Source organism: Panthera uncia (genome assembly GCF_023721935.1).
Source record: "Panthera uncia isolate 11264 chromosome C1 unlocalized genomic scaffold, Puncia_PCG_1.0 HiC_scaffold_3, whole genome shotgun sequence".
Lineage (NCBI taxonomy): Eukaryota > Metazoa > Chordata > Mammalia > Carnivora > Felidae > Panthera > Panthera uncia.
In genome coordinates this window covers 26,738,923-26,753,771 of record NW_026057584.1, presented here as the reverse complement: position 1 = coordinate 26,753,771, position 14,849 = coordinate 26,738,923, and the positions used below count along the sequence as shown (strand labels likewise).

Below are 14,849 nucleotides of genomic sequence, written 5' to 3'. Positions count from 1 at the left end.
TTATGTTGAGATGTGACCTTTATAAAATAAATGGCAAGAAGATTTTTCTCCTGTTTAATCTAACAATAGTTGATGGTAAACAAAAAGAAAAAACACCCTTCAAGTTACTTTCCAACCTACTATAAGGAAACCAGTATGATAAAACTGTTTTACCAACACAGAAGCTGTTAAAAATTAAATTATTAATTAAAATTAAATTATTAAATGAAATTAAAATATTATTTTAGCAAAATGCCTCTGGCAAGAGTATTTATGGATCTTCAGAATTTTTTTTTAATTCAGTAACATTTTTAATAATAGTAAAAAAACAACCACCCTAATATATGAAATAATAAAAGTATAAGGTAGTAAAATAATCAGATGAGATGCTATGGATATTCTAGAATCTGAGGCTTGAGAATGGAAGAAAATCAGGGACATAAACTTTCTATCAAGAAAAAAAGTTTTTTCTGGGAACGCAAGCTGGTGCAGCCACTCTGGAAAACAGGATGGAGGTTCCTCAAAAAACTAAAAATAGAACTACCCTACAACCCAGCAATTGCACTACTGGGCATTTTTCCAAGGGATACAGGAGTGCTGTTTCGAAGGGACACATGCACCTCCATGTTTATAGCAGCACTATCAACAATAGCCAAAGTATGGAAAGAGCCCAAATGTCCATCCATGGATGAATGGATAAAGAAGATGTGGTATATATATACAATGGAGTATTACCCGGCAATCAAAAAGAATGAAATCTTGCCATTTGCAACTATGTGGATGGGACTGAAGGGTATTATGCTAAGTGAAATTAGTCAGTCAGTCAGAGAAAGACAAAAATCATATGACTTCACTCATATGAAAACTTTAAGAGACAAAACAGATGAACATAATGGAGGGGAAACAAAAATAATATAAAAACAGAGAGGGGGACAAAACAGAAGAGACTCATAAATATGGAGAACAAACTGAGGGGTTATGGGAGGGGGGATGGGCTAAATGGGTAAGGGACACTAAGGAATCTACTCCTGAAATCATTGTTGCATTATCTGCTAACTAATTTGGATGTAAAATTTAAAAAAATTAAAAATAAAGCAAGTTTTAAAAAAAGAAAAAGAAATAAAAAAAAGAAAGTCTTTTTGTCAGAAATTGCCATAAGACCCTTTCTTTTTTTTTAAATTTTTTTTTTAAACGTTTATTTATTTTTGAGACAGAGAGAGACAGAGCATGAACGGGGGAGGGTCAGAGAGAGAGAGGGAGACACAGAATCAGAAACAGCCTCCAGGCTCTGAGCTGTCAGCACAGAGCCCCACGCGGGGCTTGAACTCATGAACCTCGAGATCATGACCTGAGCCAAAGTCAGACGCTTAACAGACTGAGCCACCCAGGCGCCCCATAAGACCCTTTCTAAGATGGATGGGATTTTCGTGCAAAATATCTGTTTGAAGAAGTCCTAGTTATACCCAAATTGTTGGGAGAGTAATCAAAAGAATCTGAAGTACAAATAATTAAAATAAAAGTTAATTAGCTTATCCACAGTTGTTTCTTGGAGAGGGTCAGGAAATCCCAGGAAGCCACCTACTGGATTGGTGGGGGCATAGAGGTGAAAGAAAAGGCAAAATGACATCAAAAGCTTTTAAAAATTATTAAAATACGTTTTTACCAACTTAATTTTTTCTCAGATCCCTAGATACAACTTAAATAATGGGTTTTTTTTGTTTTTTTAAGAGCTTCTGGTAGCATTTTTATTCATTGTTTCATAAGCCATACTAACAAATAATGTTTTTAAAAAAGAAAAAGAAAAAATAGCTTTGTTACAAGATTTATAATCAAAATAGCATAATAATCAAATTTTTTCTAAATATTAATTTTCAAACAATATTGAGAACAATAAAGAAATCATTTTTGAATAGAGAATTTTGTTTGTAAAACTGCTGGTCTATTCAAATGTTTACCAACTGAATTAGTGAAACCAATAACCACTGGGCAAGCAACATGAATTAAAACAAGTAATTCTCCTCCAATGGATAGATGAGTCCACCATAATAAAGTAAAAAGCAGTAAGGAAGTCTCTTGTCTACACTCATTCATTAGAGAAAGCAACATATTGGATGCTTTTATGCAAGATTTTGCTAGAGGCTATGCCAAATGTGCTGATGGAATTTAACAAATTGGGTTATGAAAAATATACTGCTGGATTCCAAATGTTCCTAAAGTTAAAAAATCAGAAGCAAAACACAATTCACATATACCAAGGCTAACTGATGGGTGTTTATTGAGAATAAGACTATGAACAAGGTGGTGCGATAGTTACAGGAAAGGGAATAGGGAGGTTACAGAGTTACCTCTGTATATCGAAACAGGAGAACCAACATATAAAAAATTATTTCCCGGCCACAAAGAGTGGCCATGAAAAGGGGGCAGAAGGGCCATGGTTGGCCATAGAAGGGGCTGGAAAGACCTGAAGAACAGTTCTATAAGAGGTCACATTTGAATGTAGCTTTGAAAGATAGATGGGATTTTGACAAATGGATAAAAGAAGAAATTGGAACTGCTTTTGAGAATCAGTTTTTACATTAGTTTTTGTCCCGAGTAAGAAATTTATCTAATTAAGTTTGGCTAACAAAATTGAAAATATATTAGGTTTTCTACTTGTTTTCTAAAAGGGATTAATTTCGGGGAAGCAATTATATTCCTAGAATATTTTTTGACAATGCTAAATAGATTCTTTGTAGTTCCTTTATTTTTCTAGATGTGATGTAATTTTCTAGGTACCGAAATGTAACTTCTGTTCTTAATCAAAAGGAAAAGAAGAAACAACATGTAGAGTCTAAAGTTTCATTTATTGATAACAATTAAAAGCATTAGATTTTAATTTTGGTGCAAACTAGTTTTTTTTTTAATTTTTTTGTTTTCCATATCTAGTTGAATCTGAGAACTTACATCGTATTTGGGGGAAAAATGCTCTATAGAAACAAAATTAGCATTTTATATAGTTTTCCTCTATCAACTCCTCCAAGAGTGTTTTACAGCTAACAATTAAATATGGCCTTCTGGTTGAATAAGTCTCCATTCACAGAACAGGTCAAATTTTCAATTGGGGGCCTCATTGACCAAGCTCCTACAAAATAGTTTCCCTCCCCAAGGCTTACTTTAGGTTACCGGCTCACTCTGTTCACAAGCAGATAGTCATGGAACCCCTCTAATCCTGAGGTCCTTCTAGAAGAGAGTGAGAAATATCTCTAATGCCTGATAGTATTTTGAGACTCCGGCCCTCACATATGAGATTTCTTAAGCCTGAAATGCCTTTTTCCATTTGTTTGCTGAGCCAACTTTAAGTCCTCAGGACAAAACTCCAACATCACCTCTTTATTCATTTTCTATTTCTGTAGAAATTTAGCTACTTAAAAACGTGTAAACATTGTATCTTACATTTCTAGAAATCAGAAGACTCACACAGGTCTTACTGGGCTAGAGTCAAGGTGTTAGGAAAGCTGCACTCTTTTCTGGGACTCTAGAGAAGACTCTTTCCTTGCCTTTTTTCCATCTTCTTGGGCAACTCACATTGCTTGGCTCATGGTCCTTTTTTCCATCTTCAAAGCCAGTAATTTGGCATCTCTCTCACTCTTCTTCCATAGTTATATTCTCCTTTGACCACAGTCTGGAAAAGCTTTCTGCTTTTAAGGATTTGTGTGATTAGGCCAAGCCCACTTAGCTAATTCAGGATAATTTCCCATCTCAAGATCTCTAACCTAAATCAGCATGCACAAAGCTCCTATTGCAATGTAAGGTAACATATTTACCTCTTCCAAGGGTTAAGGCATAGACATATGTGGGGGTCCATTATTCTGCCTCCAAATCTGATTTCTAAGTTCCTACTCACTCTCTCAGTCTAGGAATTTATCTTTTGTTTCCCTTCTGAGTCTCTGTCTCAGGATTTTGAGTTCGTTTAGGGCAAGAACCATTTCTTATTTATCCCCCAGTACATAATACGTTCATATTTAGTACACTCAGTGCATAATCATTTAATTAACACATGAATGCCAAAGGTGTAGGCTAAACTGTGGACAAAGTGTTAGAAGGGGAGCAAGCTAATTCTAGATTTGGAACAAGGTCTGTGCTTTTTGAAGATAAAGTATGAAGAAAAGGGGAAAACTATGAGTTAGAGAAGTTTTTTTTTTTTTTTAATTCAAGAAATATGTTTATTGGCCACAACCTGAAATTGGCATTAGATAAAGAAGAATTTGGCTCTGTGCAAATTCAGCTGTGTGCAATTCAAAATGGAGGGAGGTTTACCACAAGACCAATGCAGCGCTGAGGAGATTCCAGCATTCATGTACTCCTCACTAACATTGCAGGACTTAGAGAGCTGCAGACTTCGTTTGGATCCTGAGTTGGACCGGCACAGATATGAGAGGAAGATCAGCTTTGCTGGGGTCCTGGATGAAAATGAAGACTCAAAAGATTCCCTCCACAGTAGTAGCCACACCCTCAAATCAGATGCAGGTGCTGAGGAGAAGAAAGGTATGGAAAGCAAGAATTTTTTTCCTGTTTCAGTGTTTCTCATAGGATATTTGGCCTGGGGTCTAAACCACAGAATTGTGCACCCCAAGTCCAAAACTGTTGGCTTCATACAGTACTGTGTCCACTTAATGAGGTAGGAAACCACGCTAGTTAGCAGCTGGACTCGACAGTCGGAGAAGTTCCGATTGTAATTCCAGCTCAGCAACTCTCCATATCCCTACCGATGCCACCAGGTAGTCATCAGATGAAACATTATTTCACGTACCACTAAGGAAGAAACAATACTTCCAATTCAGCCCTTATGCAATACTTTCTTATCATTTAATTCTTAAAGAAAGAGGACTTTCAGACTTAATTAGATGTCAAATTTTATTATTAATATATATCATTCTTGTGCAGCCAAAGAAAACGGAAAGTATAAATAGAATAAATGGTTTAAAGTCTTTCTAAACAATCTTCAATTCCAGGTTCAAATTTCTTAATCACTTTGCAACTCAGAATTGTCCGTGTCCATGTTTTCTCTATATGATAATGTCCTCTGTGTCATTAGAATATTAATAATACACCATTAAATGGATCTGTAAAGGAAGTAAAGCTGTTGGTGCTAGGTACTTGAGCCAACATGCGTTTGTACGAAACTAGCCTACCCTCATACTCAATACCTCCTTCAAGAATGTTGCCAAGCACATCTGACTTACCACAGCATGCACTCCGTCACCCAACTACCGTTTGACTCCCTGGTGTTAAAAGACACTCTGGCACCCATTCTGTACATCTTGTTGCTGGTGCTTTAGATGCTCACATGGACATAAGCAATAGCAAACGTGTCACAACAGCTACCTGGCACTAGTTATCTTAAGATGGCCTCAACTGTAACACAAATATCAATTTCAGATATATGAAAATGTGAAAATATGCACTTCAAATGGTAAAATGTAACAACCAGCTGTATGACCTTGTCCAAGTTACTGACCTTCTAAGCCACAGTTTTCTGCTCTGTAAAATTAGGTTATTAACACCTACCACATTGTGATATTGAAAGCTTTAAATGAGACAATACGAGCAAAGCATAAACGTAGTACCTGGTACCTAGATTTGGTATAGGATAAATAATTGTTGTCACTGTGGTAGGTTTTATTAATATAATGAGTGTACAGACTAGAACCACAGAAAATTCTAAATATAAGCTAAAGATTACCAAGTTTTAAGTTGCTTTCAAGAGATCCTTAAACTGTTAACGTCTCTGATTTTGCTACTTCTTTTTTCTTTTTTTTGGGGGGGGGGTATTTCTTAAACTCCACCACCCTTCATTGCGTTTTTCTAATGAATTTCAATTAAAAGAATATCAGTACATTTGTTAAGAGTCAAACATGATTTTATGCATTTATGTATTTTCTGGTATCCTAAAGACAATGACCCAATAAATGTTGGATAACTGAAGGAATGAAGGAATCTAGGAAGGAATAGCCCTGGATAGAGAAAACAGAAAATCTTTAAAATTTTCTAAGAAATTGATATACACTGGAAAAAAATTTTAATATTTTAAGATCAGATTGTTGTCATGACACTTTTCAAATGCAAATAATAACTATATTGTATTGAATTTATGGTCAACCAAGCATTTACTAGCCAAGTCTTAGCAATTTTTGAGCATGAAGGAGTATCAACTCAATATATTTTTCTACTGTTACTTTTTCAGATAATGTTAACTGCATATGATGAAAAACTTACATTTTTAAAGATATCCCAAGGGGATTTTATTTTGCCTATTCAAAGTTATTATGCTAATTATTACTTAAAGTAGCTGAAATAAATATTCCTAATATGGACATGGTTAAACTTGAACAGAATAAATTCCACGCCATTTTAAAAAATAAAATATCAGATTAATTTTTAAGAACACTTTAATTTCATGTTTATCATTTATGTAAATTTCCTTTGATGTTCAAAACCGCAAATGCTTAGTGTTTTTTCTCCTCATGGAATGACTACGTTAATATATGAGCGTTGTTTAAGAAGTGAGCAGAAAACTGAAACTATAAATAAAATGAGAACATATTCATAAAAAGGCCTTTACTGGCTGGCAAAATCTTGAAGATTCCTAAGTATTCCTTAATCCTTTGACAAGTTGATAGCAGATGCTAAAGTCATAAGTACTCTGCTAAATGATATTATTAAAAGTTTATTTAAAATTTCATGCCATCTGTTTTTATAAAAGCTAAAAATGTTGTTCTTGAAGTAAACAACTTGAGGACAATTCAGATTCTACCAGGGAAAACAAATGTGAAACAATCCTCTAACTAAAATGTCTGCCTAAAATCCCCAAGCAAGGTCTGTCCCATCGTTTTACCCACATTCCAAATACAAACGAAGACTGGTATTCCAAAATACAGACACCACGATGTGTCTAATTACTCAACAATCATCTACTGAACACCTGGTGTATGCCAGGCACGATTCCAGGGTCCCAGAATACGGCAACCAACAGGAAAAATGTCCCACATGTATTTCAGTTTATATTAGCAAACAGCTAAATAACAGGGAATAACATAAGATACTAGACTTTCAAGTAATGATAAATGGTATCAAGGAAAACAAATGAAGGTCAGAGAATTGGTAGTGACCTGGAGTGGGAAGGAGTGTAGTCAGAGAAGGACCCCGAAAGTGGCATTGAGCAGAGACCTGTATGATGTGAAGGAGCCAGTCATGCAAAGCGCTGAGGCAGGAGTCTTCTGAGCAGACAAAACAGTGAGAGCCAGGCTCTGATGCAGGAAGGAACATGGAACATTTGAAGAAGGACAAAAAGACCAACATGGTTGCAACAAAAAGAGTTGAAGTAGAAGACTATAGAAAGAGTAGAAGAGTGGCAGGAAATGGGGTTAGGCAAAGGGCATATAAATTGGATATGTAGATATGGTTAGAAATTTAATTTTGTATAAGTGTGTCTGAGTGTTGTCGGCAGGTTTTGACTAGGAAAGTGATATAATATGTGTATTTACGATTTATGTATTTAAAAGATGAGTCAAGCTGTGGGAGGGGATGTAAGCCGGAACAGTGAGGCAGTTACAATAGTCCAGGGAATAGATAATGGGGCTTTCAAAATCCTAGGAAATTCTAAGTGTGAAGCTAACAGGACTTGCTCGTGGATTTAATGTGAGATGAGAGAAAAGGGGAAAAGATGTTTTATCCAATTTAGATGTATTTGTTTCACTTTCCCACTAGTTCATGTTCTCATGGAAGTAAAGGCTAAGACTCAATGCTGTACAAGCTCTACTAAAGATTTTCAGGTACCAAAATCAAATCTGAATTCTAACTACTGTGTCCTTTGTAAATAATCCATGCCATAATTCTGAGTGCTAATTTTTTTCTGCTACAGGATATATCCGATTATCTTTGGTAGTATAGAATAGGTTCTCAAAATTGAATTTCGTTCAGGTCACATTAATTTGGGGTTACTTTCCCAAATTTGTACAGTTAAAGGTATCATGAAATCATAGAACACAAGACAGTGTCTCTATAAAAAAGAAAAAAAAAAAAGAAGAAAGAAAAATCTCTCTAAGCCTGTTTTCTCCTTCCTAATCTACCTTGGTATGAAATTGTATTAGTAGTCATTAAAATATTCTATTTCAGATGAAATATTCTATTTCAGATGTATTTCAGGTAGGTCATTAAAGCCTCAATTAAGCCTAAAAATAATATTAAAAAATGCAGTGGATGAATTTTGTGCTATAATTAAAAAGGAGACTTATAGTCCATAGTCTTTGTGGAATTTAATCAACTGCACAGCAAGAGTTTCTATCCAGATGTAAGATTCTATCCAGATGTGTTCAGGGCACTCCACGAGGCCTTTGCCAGCTCAGTGGTGATGGTTTTAGTCTTTCTCAATCGCAAGATTAAGTCAGAGATTAAACACTGCACATTATTCAACAGAAATTCTTATAGGCTCCATTTTTGGCACTGAAAGTATACATTTAATTACCATTTTGTAGAGCTGTACAAGCTCGATCATGGTCACATACTCTCCTGAGAGTTAGAACCCAAGACTAAAATGCAACCTTCCTGATTGGAACGTTTAAGAAATAATACCTATGCCTTAAATAATTCATAGGAAATCTTCTTACAAAAATAATGGCCCCTTCCTGATAATGACTAAGCTTTGAAAACTTTTTTTATCCTGCCCTTTTAAAATCAATGTGTGACAACACCAGAACTCCAAAAGAAAAGGAAGTATAACTGTATATGAGTATGGGAAATAAGGATGCTTTTGTAAAAAAAAAAAAAAAAAAAAAAAAGTAGGTTTCAAGTTTAAACGTGTTTCTTTTACCCTTTTATTTTCCTCACCGATGACTGTTTTTTCCAGAACACTAAAGATGAATAATGCATGTTCTTCTTGGTACATATAGACTGTAAGGTTGGCTCAGGGTGTTGCATCATTTGGACTCACATCCCACCCAGCCTTTTGACTGAAGGAAGGATGCTATGACATCACTAGGTGCATTGAAAATGGAACTATTTCACACTCATGTTCACCCAAAGCACACCAGTGAAAACAGATCCTTTAGTGCCTTTGCTGAGGAGCTGAGCGGAACCCGCTGCTGACTGTTGGAGAGAGAAGCGCCTCTTGTTTTTATTTCTTAATGAGGTATTCCAAAATGAAGGGGTTTACATGAAGGGGTTTGCATAACTCACATAACTCTGCAAGTCCCATTTCAAAAGAAAAACAAAAACCAATGGTTTGCGGTTCTATCGAATCAAGGAATGATGTTCTGTAAATGTGCTAACAGTCCTAGATAATGCTGCTACAAGGGCGCACTCATGCTTGTGAACCCTGGGCCAGAAAGACAGCAGGTTGTTCCCAGCACTGATGAGCTATGTGCCCAAGAAAGAAGCTGCACCAGCCCTTCCTGGTGGACCCAGCCTCCTGGCTGCCTAACAAAGCTGCCTGACCCGGCTGGGGCTTGGGAGGAGCTCCTCGTGCAGACATGCTGCTCATCCCGGCCGAAAGAGAGGACGCTGTTCAGGGACAAGTTGGGGAGAGCTTGGATCTAACACTGGCTGGGGAAAACTAAGGGGGAAAAAGCCCTATTTTATTCTTTTAATACAGTTCCCAGCAGGAAGATCAGGATAGGAGGTTCCCGCCTGCTCCAGATTAAAGGAACCCGCAGTTTCCAGGTGAAGAAGGGGGGTTCCTTGTCCAGCATTCGCCGAGTCGGCAGCTTAAAGAGCAGCAAGTTATCACGGCAGGACTCAGAGTCCGAGGCTCAGGAGCTGCAGCTGTCCCAGAGCAGGGACACTGTCACTGACCTAGGTAACATAGAGGAGTGGGGTGCGCAGGGACGTGGGGGGTAGGAAGACAGGGCCCAAATCCTGAAATAGTTGAAGCCCGTTTTCTTACACATCAGGAGCTGAAGAGCAGAGCCACAGGCTAGACCACTCATTCAGTCTGAAAACCATGCCACCCTTTAGAGCAGGGCTGCTCGAACCTTAACGTGCACACGGGTCACCTGCAAGGCTTGTTAAAATGCAGATTCTAATTCAGCAGGTCTTGGGTAGGAACCGTTGACAAGTTTTCTGGTGAAGCTAATGCTGCTGGTTCAGGAACCACAGTTTGAGCAGTGAGGATATACAGTATACGTTAGGGAAAGAAAACACTTTAATGGCAGGACAGATTTTTGAAATCCAGATGTTTGCACTTCCGTTCTGATCAGGACCTTGAAAGCAAAATGTAGAAAATCCTTTGGGGGCAGCTAGCTAAAGTTCTTCTGTATGTTAAAGCGTCTATTTCACAGAAAAAAAATATATATATATATATCTCAGATTATATATCACAGGGGAAAGACTGTCTAGACCTGACAGTGAGTGACCTTCAGCAAGTCAGTTAGCATCTCAGGGATTTGTTTTCTCCAACTGTGCAGTGGGAATAATTCTATGCCCCCCTCGCCTACTCTGAGGGGACATTTTAAAGATAAACTAAGGGATGATTGTAAAGTATGAGCATGAGCTCTGAATACAATCAAAGGACTAGAGATGAAGTTTGTCACTGTAGGATCCAAAGAGACTTTTGAACTCCAAAATGTGCGAGTCCAATGAGCCTGACGATCATCTTACTAACAAGAAAAGAGTGAGCAAGTATGCAGATAAGACTCACCAGCTGCCTGGAATTTAGCTATCAGGTAAAAGTTAAAGCACATTTTCTTTGCCATTCAGTCCCGTGAGAAGCAAAACAGAAAGTTCCCCTTTCTAGGCAAGTTGTTTCAGAAGTCAGTCAGGATATGTGGATGAATTGTCGATCAAGTCTACTGAAATAGAAGCTGAGTGTATCTAATTAAAGAGAGTCTAAATAGGAATTGTCTCTATACCTATCCACCCTCACCTTTGAAGATAGCTAATTTATGCATTAGTTAAGATTTGGCTTATTTTTTTTAAGGAGACAATAGAAAAAAAAACAAACCTGTGACTTCTTTTGTTACGGGTCTGAGGTTGTAAGAATGTCATCAATTAGTTTTGGGGGAAAAATATTTCAATTAATACTTGAATTCATTGACTTAGCCTGACCAGCTGGATCAAAATAGGCAGGCTAGCGGCATGGTTTCATCATAGAAATGACCCAGAAAAGCTTTTAGATTTGAGGGCGAAGCTTTCTTGTGTGGTCTACTATGTAGTGAATTCCTGAGAAATGTCTCCATATTTTTCCACAGAGAAGAGTTTGGACAAAAGGATTACCCATGATTGGCCACAATGGCTTACAAATTCCCTTAGTTTTTTTTGAGGCACCGTCCATTTTTGAAGTAGCTGCAACAGCAAAGCCAGGTGGTACCAAGAGCAGTGGCACTAGACGTAGTCACAGCAGCAGAGGAGACAGCAGCACGCTATATGGCCACTGCAGGTTGCTTGGTGTCCCTCTGTAACTACACCTGCAAGGTCTGGGCAGTCTGGAATGGATTTGGGCACACTCAACCAATAGCTTGCTCATCTCAGCAATTCAAGGACTTGACTCTGTTTCTTCCCTGCTCCCATGTCTCAAAATGGAAGCCATCACAACAGAGATCATAAATGTCTTTGCAATTGCCTGTTCAGCTGGTGGTGAAGGGAACAGCTCCTATTAACATTCCTCCACTAAAGTCAAGGCTATGCCCTGTTAACCCACTGGGCCACGGTAGTCTGCCCTAGGATTCAAAAGCATGGACAACTCTACCATACCAACATGCTCTCCATAGAGACTGAACAATATAACCTTTCTTGGCATTTTTCTTTTGAAGAAGGGAGTCCTTGGAGTGCAAGTGAGCCCAGCATCGAGCCAGAGGGAATGAGTACTGCTGGCACAGAGGAAAATTACCACAGGAGCATGTCATGGCTTCACGTAAGTAGGAATCTCAGAGACAGACCTGAGATCAATTTCCTTTGGTATTGAGAAAGATCTATGGAGTGAGGACAAAAGAGTACACTAAAACTATCAATCTAATTTAACTTCCAAGAAAAACCATAGGAACCTCTGAATTCTCACTAGGGTTGGTATTCTATTGGACTGTGTTCCATTTTAAGTTTAACAAAAACCGAAGGTTCTTTGTTATGGCTGGCTTGTAGGTCAACGTAAGTCAGGGAAAATCCCGAGGGACCAGACCAGGCTGGTGACCAAGACAGCCTGGGTACCGCAGGCATCACCATCAGTTTGATACAGGTTACCACAGATGCTGTGAGCAAGGTTATGGTGTCAGTCTTGTGTCTGTATAGATCTAACTGTAAACCAGGACGTGGAGAATCTAAGATAATAAAGGTCACACCTCAAAGGTTTCTTCAGAGGTCATAGGCGGGGGGGGGGGGGGGGGGCGGGGATTTCAAGAAAGCTTTGGGCATGGATTAGAGAGTTCAAGGTTTGAGCTGGCCATGAGAAAGAATTAGAAAGGTAAGGAAGCATAACATCAGATCCACAACTGGTGGGATAGTTCCTGCACTGTCAGTGATCTTATATGGACTGTACCTTCTGTGATTTTAATCTGACTTCCTGGTAGAGTCAGATAAGGGCTGGCCGGTACATGACGCTCCTCAGTTTGCAGTGCTGTGCCATCACAACTGGCTGAGCCCCAGAAATGTTTGCAAGTGATCCCCAGAACCTAATTTTCAAGACTCTCTGAGGCAGCTGTTTTTAAAGTAAACTCTTTAGTGAAGTCCAATGTACATGTTGAAAAGCATAGAAAACCTATGTGTGCAGCTCAATAAATTTTCACAAAGTGACTATCTGTGTAACCACCAGCAGGTCAAGAACATGGTCCCACTCTAGAAGCTCTAAACATGCCTTCTACCAGTCACCCCCCTCCCCTAATAGTAACCACCAGCCTAACTTCTGTCACCATAGATTAGTTCTGTCTGTTTTTGAAATGCATGTAATTGGCTTTATATGTCACATACCCTGTCATTTTATGGTTTGTTTGGTTCATATAAGGGTAAATCTTGCACCTTTGTTCTTCCTCAAGATGGCTTGTTCTATTCTTGGCTATAGTCATTTCCATTTAAAATCACCTATTAATTTCTATTAAAAAGCTTTCAAAACAGCCTTATATTGAATATAAAAATCATTTAAAATTGAGGAATTGAAATATTTACTCAGTGAATCTTCTATATAAAGTAGTCTATCTCTCAATTTATGTCCTACCTCTTAAATTTCCTTCAGTAATGCTTTTAGTTTTCTGTGAAGTATTTGTGTTAGAACAGTGTTATTTCTTCTTTAAGTACAAACTTAGATCTAAACATTTTTTTGTGGGAAGGTTTTTAATTACAAATTCAACTTACATAGTATGATTTTTTATTTCTTCTGGGAGCAGTTTGGGCACTTTTTTTTCCCCTAGGAATTTGTTAATTTAATCCAAATATTTACATTTATTAGAAAGGTTTTTATAATATTTTCTTAAAGTCCTTTTAAATTCTATAGGATCTACAATGATGTAACTTTATTGTTTCTAATGTTGGTAGGTTATACCTTTTCTTTCTTTCTTTCTTTCTTTCTTTCTTTCTTTCTTTCTTTCTCTCTCTCTCTCTCTCTTTCCTACCCCCAGCCCTTTTTTCAGTCTTGCCAGAAGTATGTCAGTTTTATTAACCAGAAAATCAGCTTTTGGTTTTGTCATTTGGGGAATGTCTGAGTTGTGTTTCACTAATTCCTCCTATTTACTATTTCCTTCTACTTTCTTTCAGGTTAACGTGTTTTCATCCCTTAGCTTCTTGATATAGATACTTAGATAATTGATCTCCAACCACTTCACTAAATAGTCATTTAAAACTATAAATGTTCCTTAGGAACAGCTTTAGCTCTATCATGCAAGATTCAATGTATCATATGCTCATTATCATTCAGTTAAAATATTTTTAATTTTTATTTGAATCATGCACACTTGAAGTGCATGACTGATAACTCCAATATGTGAATGTACTGTCTTCTCTTGGTCTGTTCCTTAATATGCCTAGTGATTTCATTGACTGCCAGTTTGCCAGTTATGGTGGGTGAAAAATTATAGAAGCACAGTGATAGATACATGCCATTATAGATCTGTCAAAACCCACAGAATGTACAACACCAAGAGTGAATCTTAATGTAAACTAAGCACTTTGGATGATAGTGATGTGTCAGTGTAGATTCATTGATTATATTAAACATTCAGCCTGGTGGAAGATGTTGATCATGAAGTCCACTCTGCATGTGTAGAGGCAGCAGGTATTTGGGAACTCTCTGTACATTCTGCTAAATTTATTGCTGTGGACCTAAAACTACTTTAAAATAAAGTTTATTAATTTAAAAAAGCTATAGAATTATAGAGGTTCCAGATGATGCTATCTCCCTCCAGAGAGGATTCACCCTATACTTTGACAGGCAGCAAAGATCACCTGAGTGCAATCAAGGACTAAGTGGACTTGACTTGTAGTAGTGCTCTCCCCCTTACCCCACTCTCCAACACATACCTCCTAGTATCAAGTATTCCAGTGTGAGTCTGGTGTGTGTCCTATAACTAACTCCGGGCTTGATGGGTCAGAAACTCCAACTTTGCTTCCCTATTACAGTGACACTGCTAAAATCTCCATACTGCTTGTCAGCTGGTTCCTGCTTGGCTTCTTAGCTATTCAATCAACAAATGCCTAGAAGGAAAATAGTCACCCAGCACCAAGTCTACCTTCTCTACAGGATCTTGTCCACTCAATTCTTCTTCCTTTTGGCAATTCTGAACTCCAGTTTTTATCTCCCAGCTCTTGTGAAATTGCCTAAAGCTTTGCCTGGCTTCTTGGCCACTTATGCCTGAAGGAAAATGTGGCATGTGCCCATATTGTGCTCACCTCAGTAAATGCCCTTTCCACATCTTGTC

General features: G+C 37.8%; 1 protein-coding gene across 3 annotated transcripts in view; it reads left to right on the top strand.

The window, feature by feature from the left end:
- UNC80 (unc-80 homolog, NALCN channel complex subunit) overlaps positions 1 to 14,849 on the top strand; it is a 224,490-nt gene that overhangs the window by 105,348 nt on the left and 104,293 nt on the right. For 2 of the 3 annotated variants that reach the window (XM_049615007.1, XM_049615006.1), the window contains exons 26-27: positions 4,338 to 4,503; positions 11,763 to 11,863. In XM_049615007.1, coding sequence (XP_049470964.1) covers positions 4,338 to 4,503; positions 11,763 to 11,863 — 267 coding nt within the window. Of the gene's footprint in view, positions 1 to 4,337; positions 4,504 to 9,607; positions 9,812 to 11,762; positions 11,864 to 14,849 lie in introns of all 3 variants that reach the window. The other variant, XM_049615005.1, reaches the window with a different exon arrangement.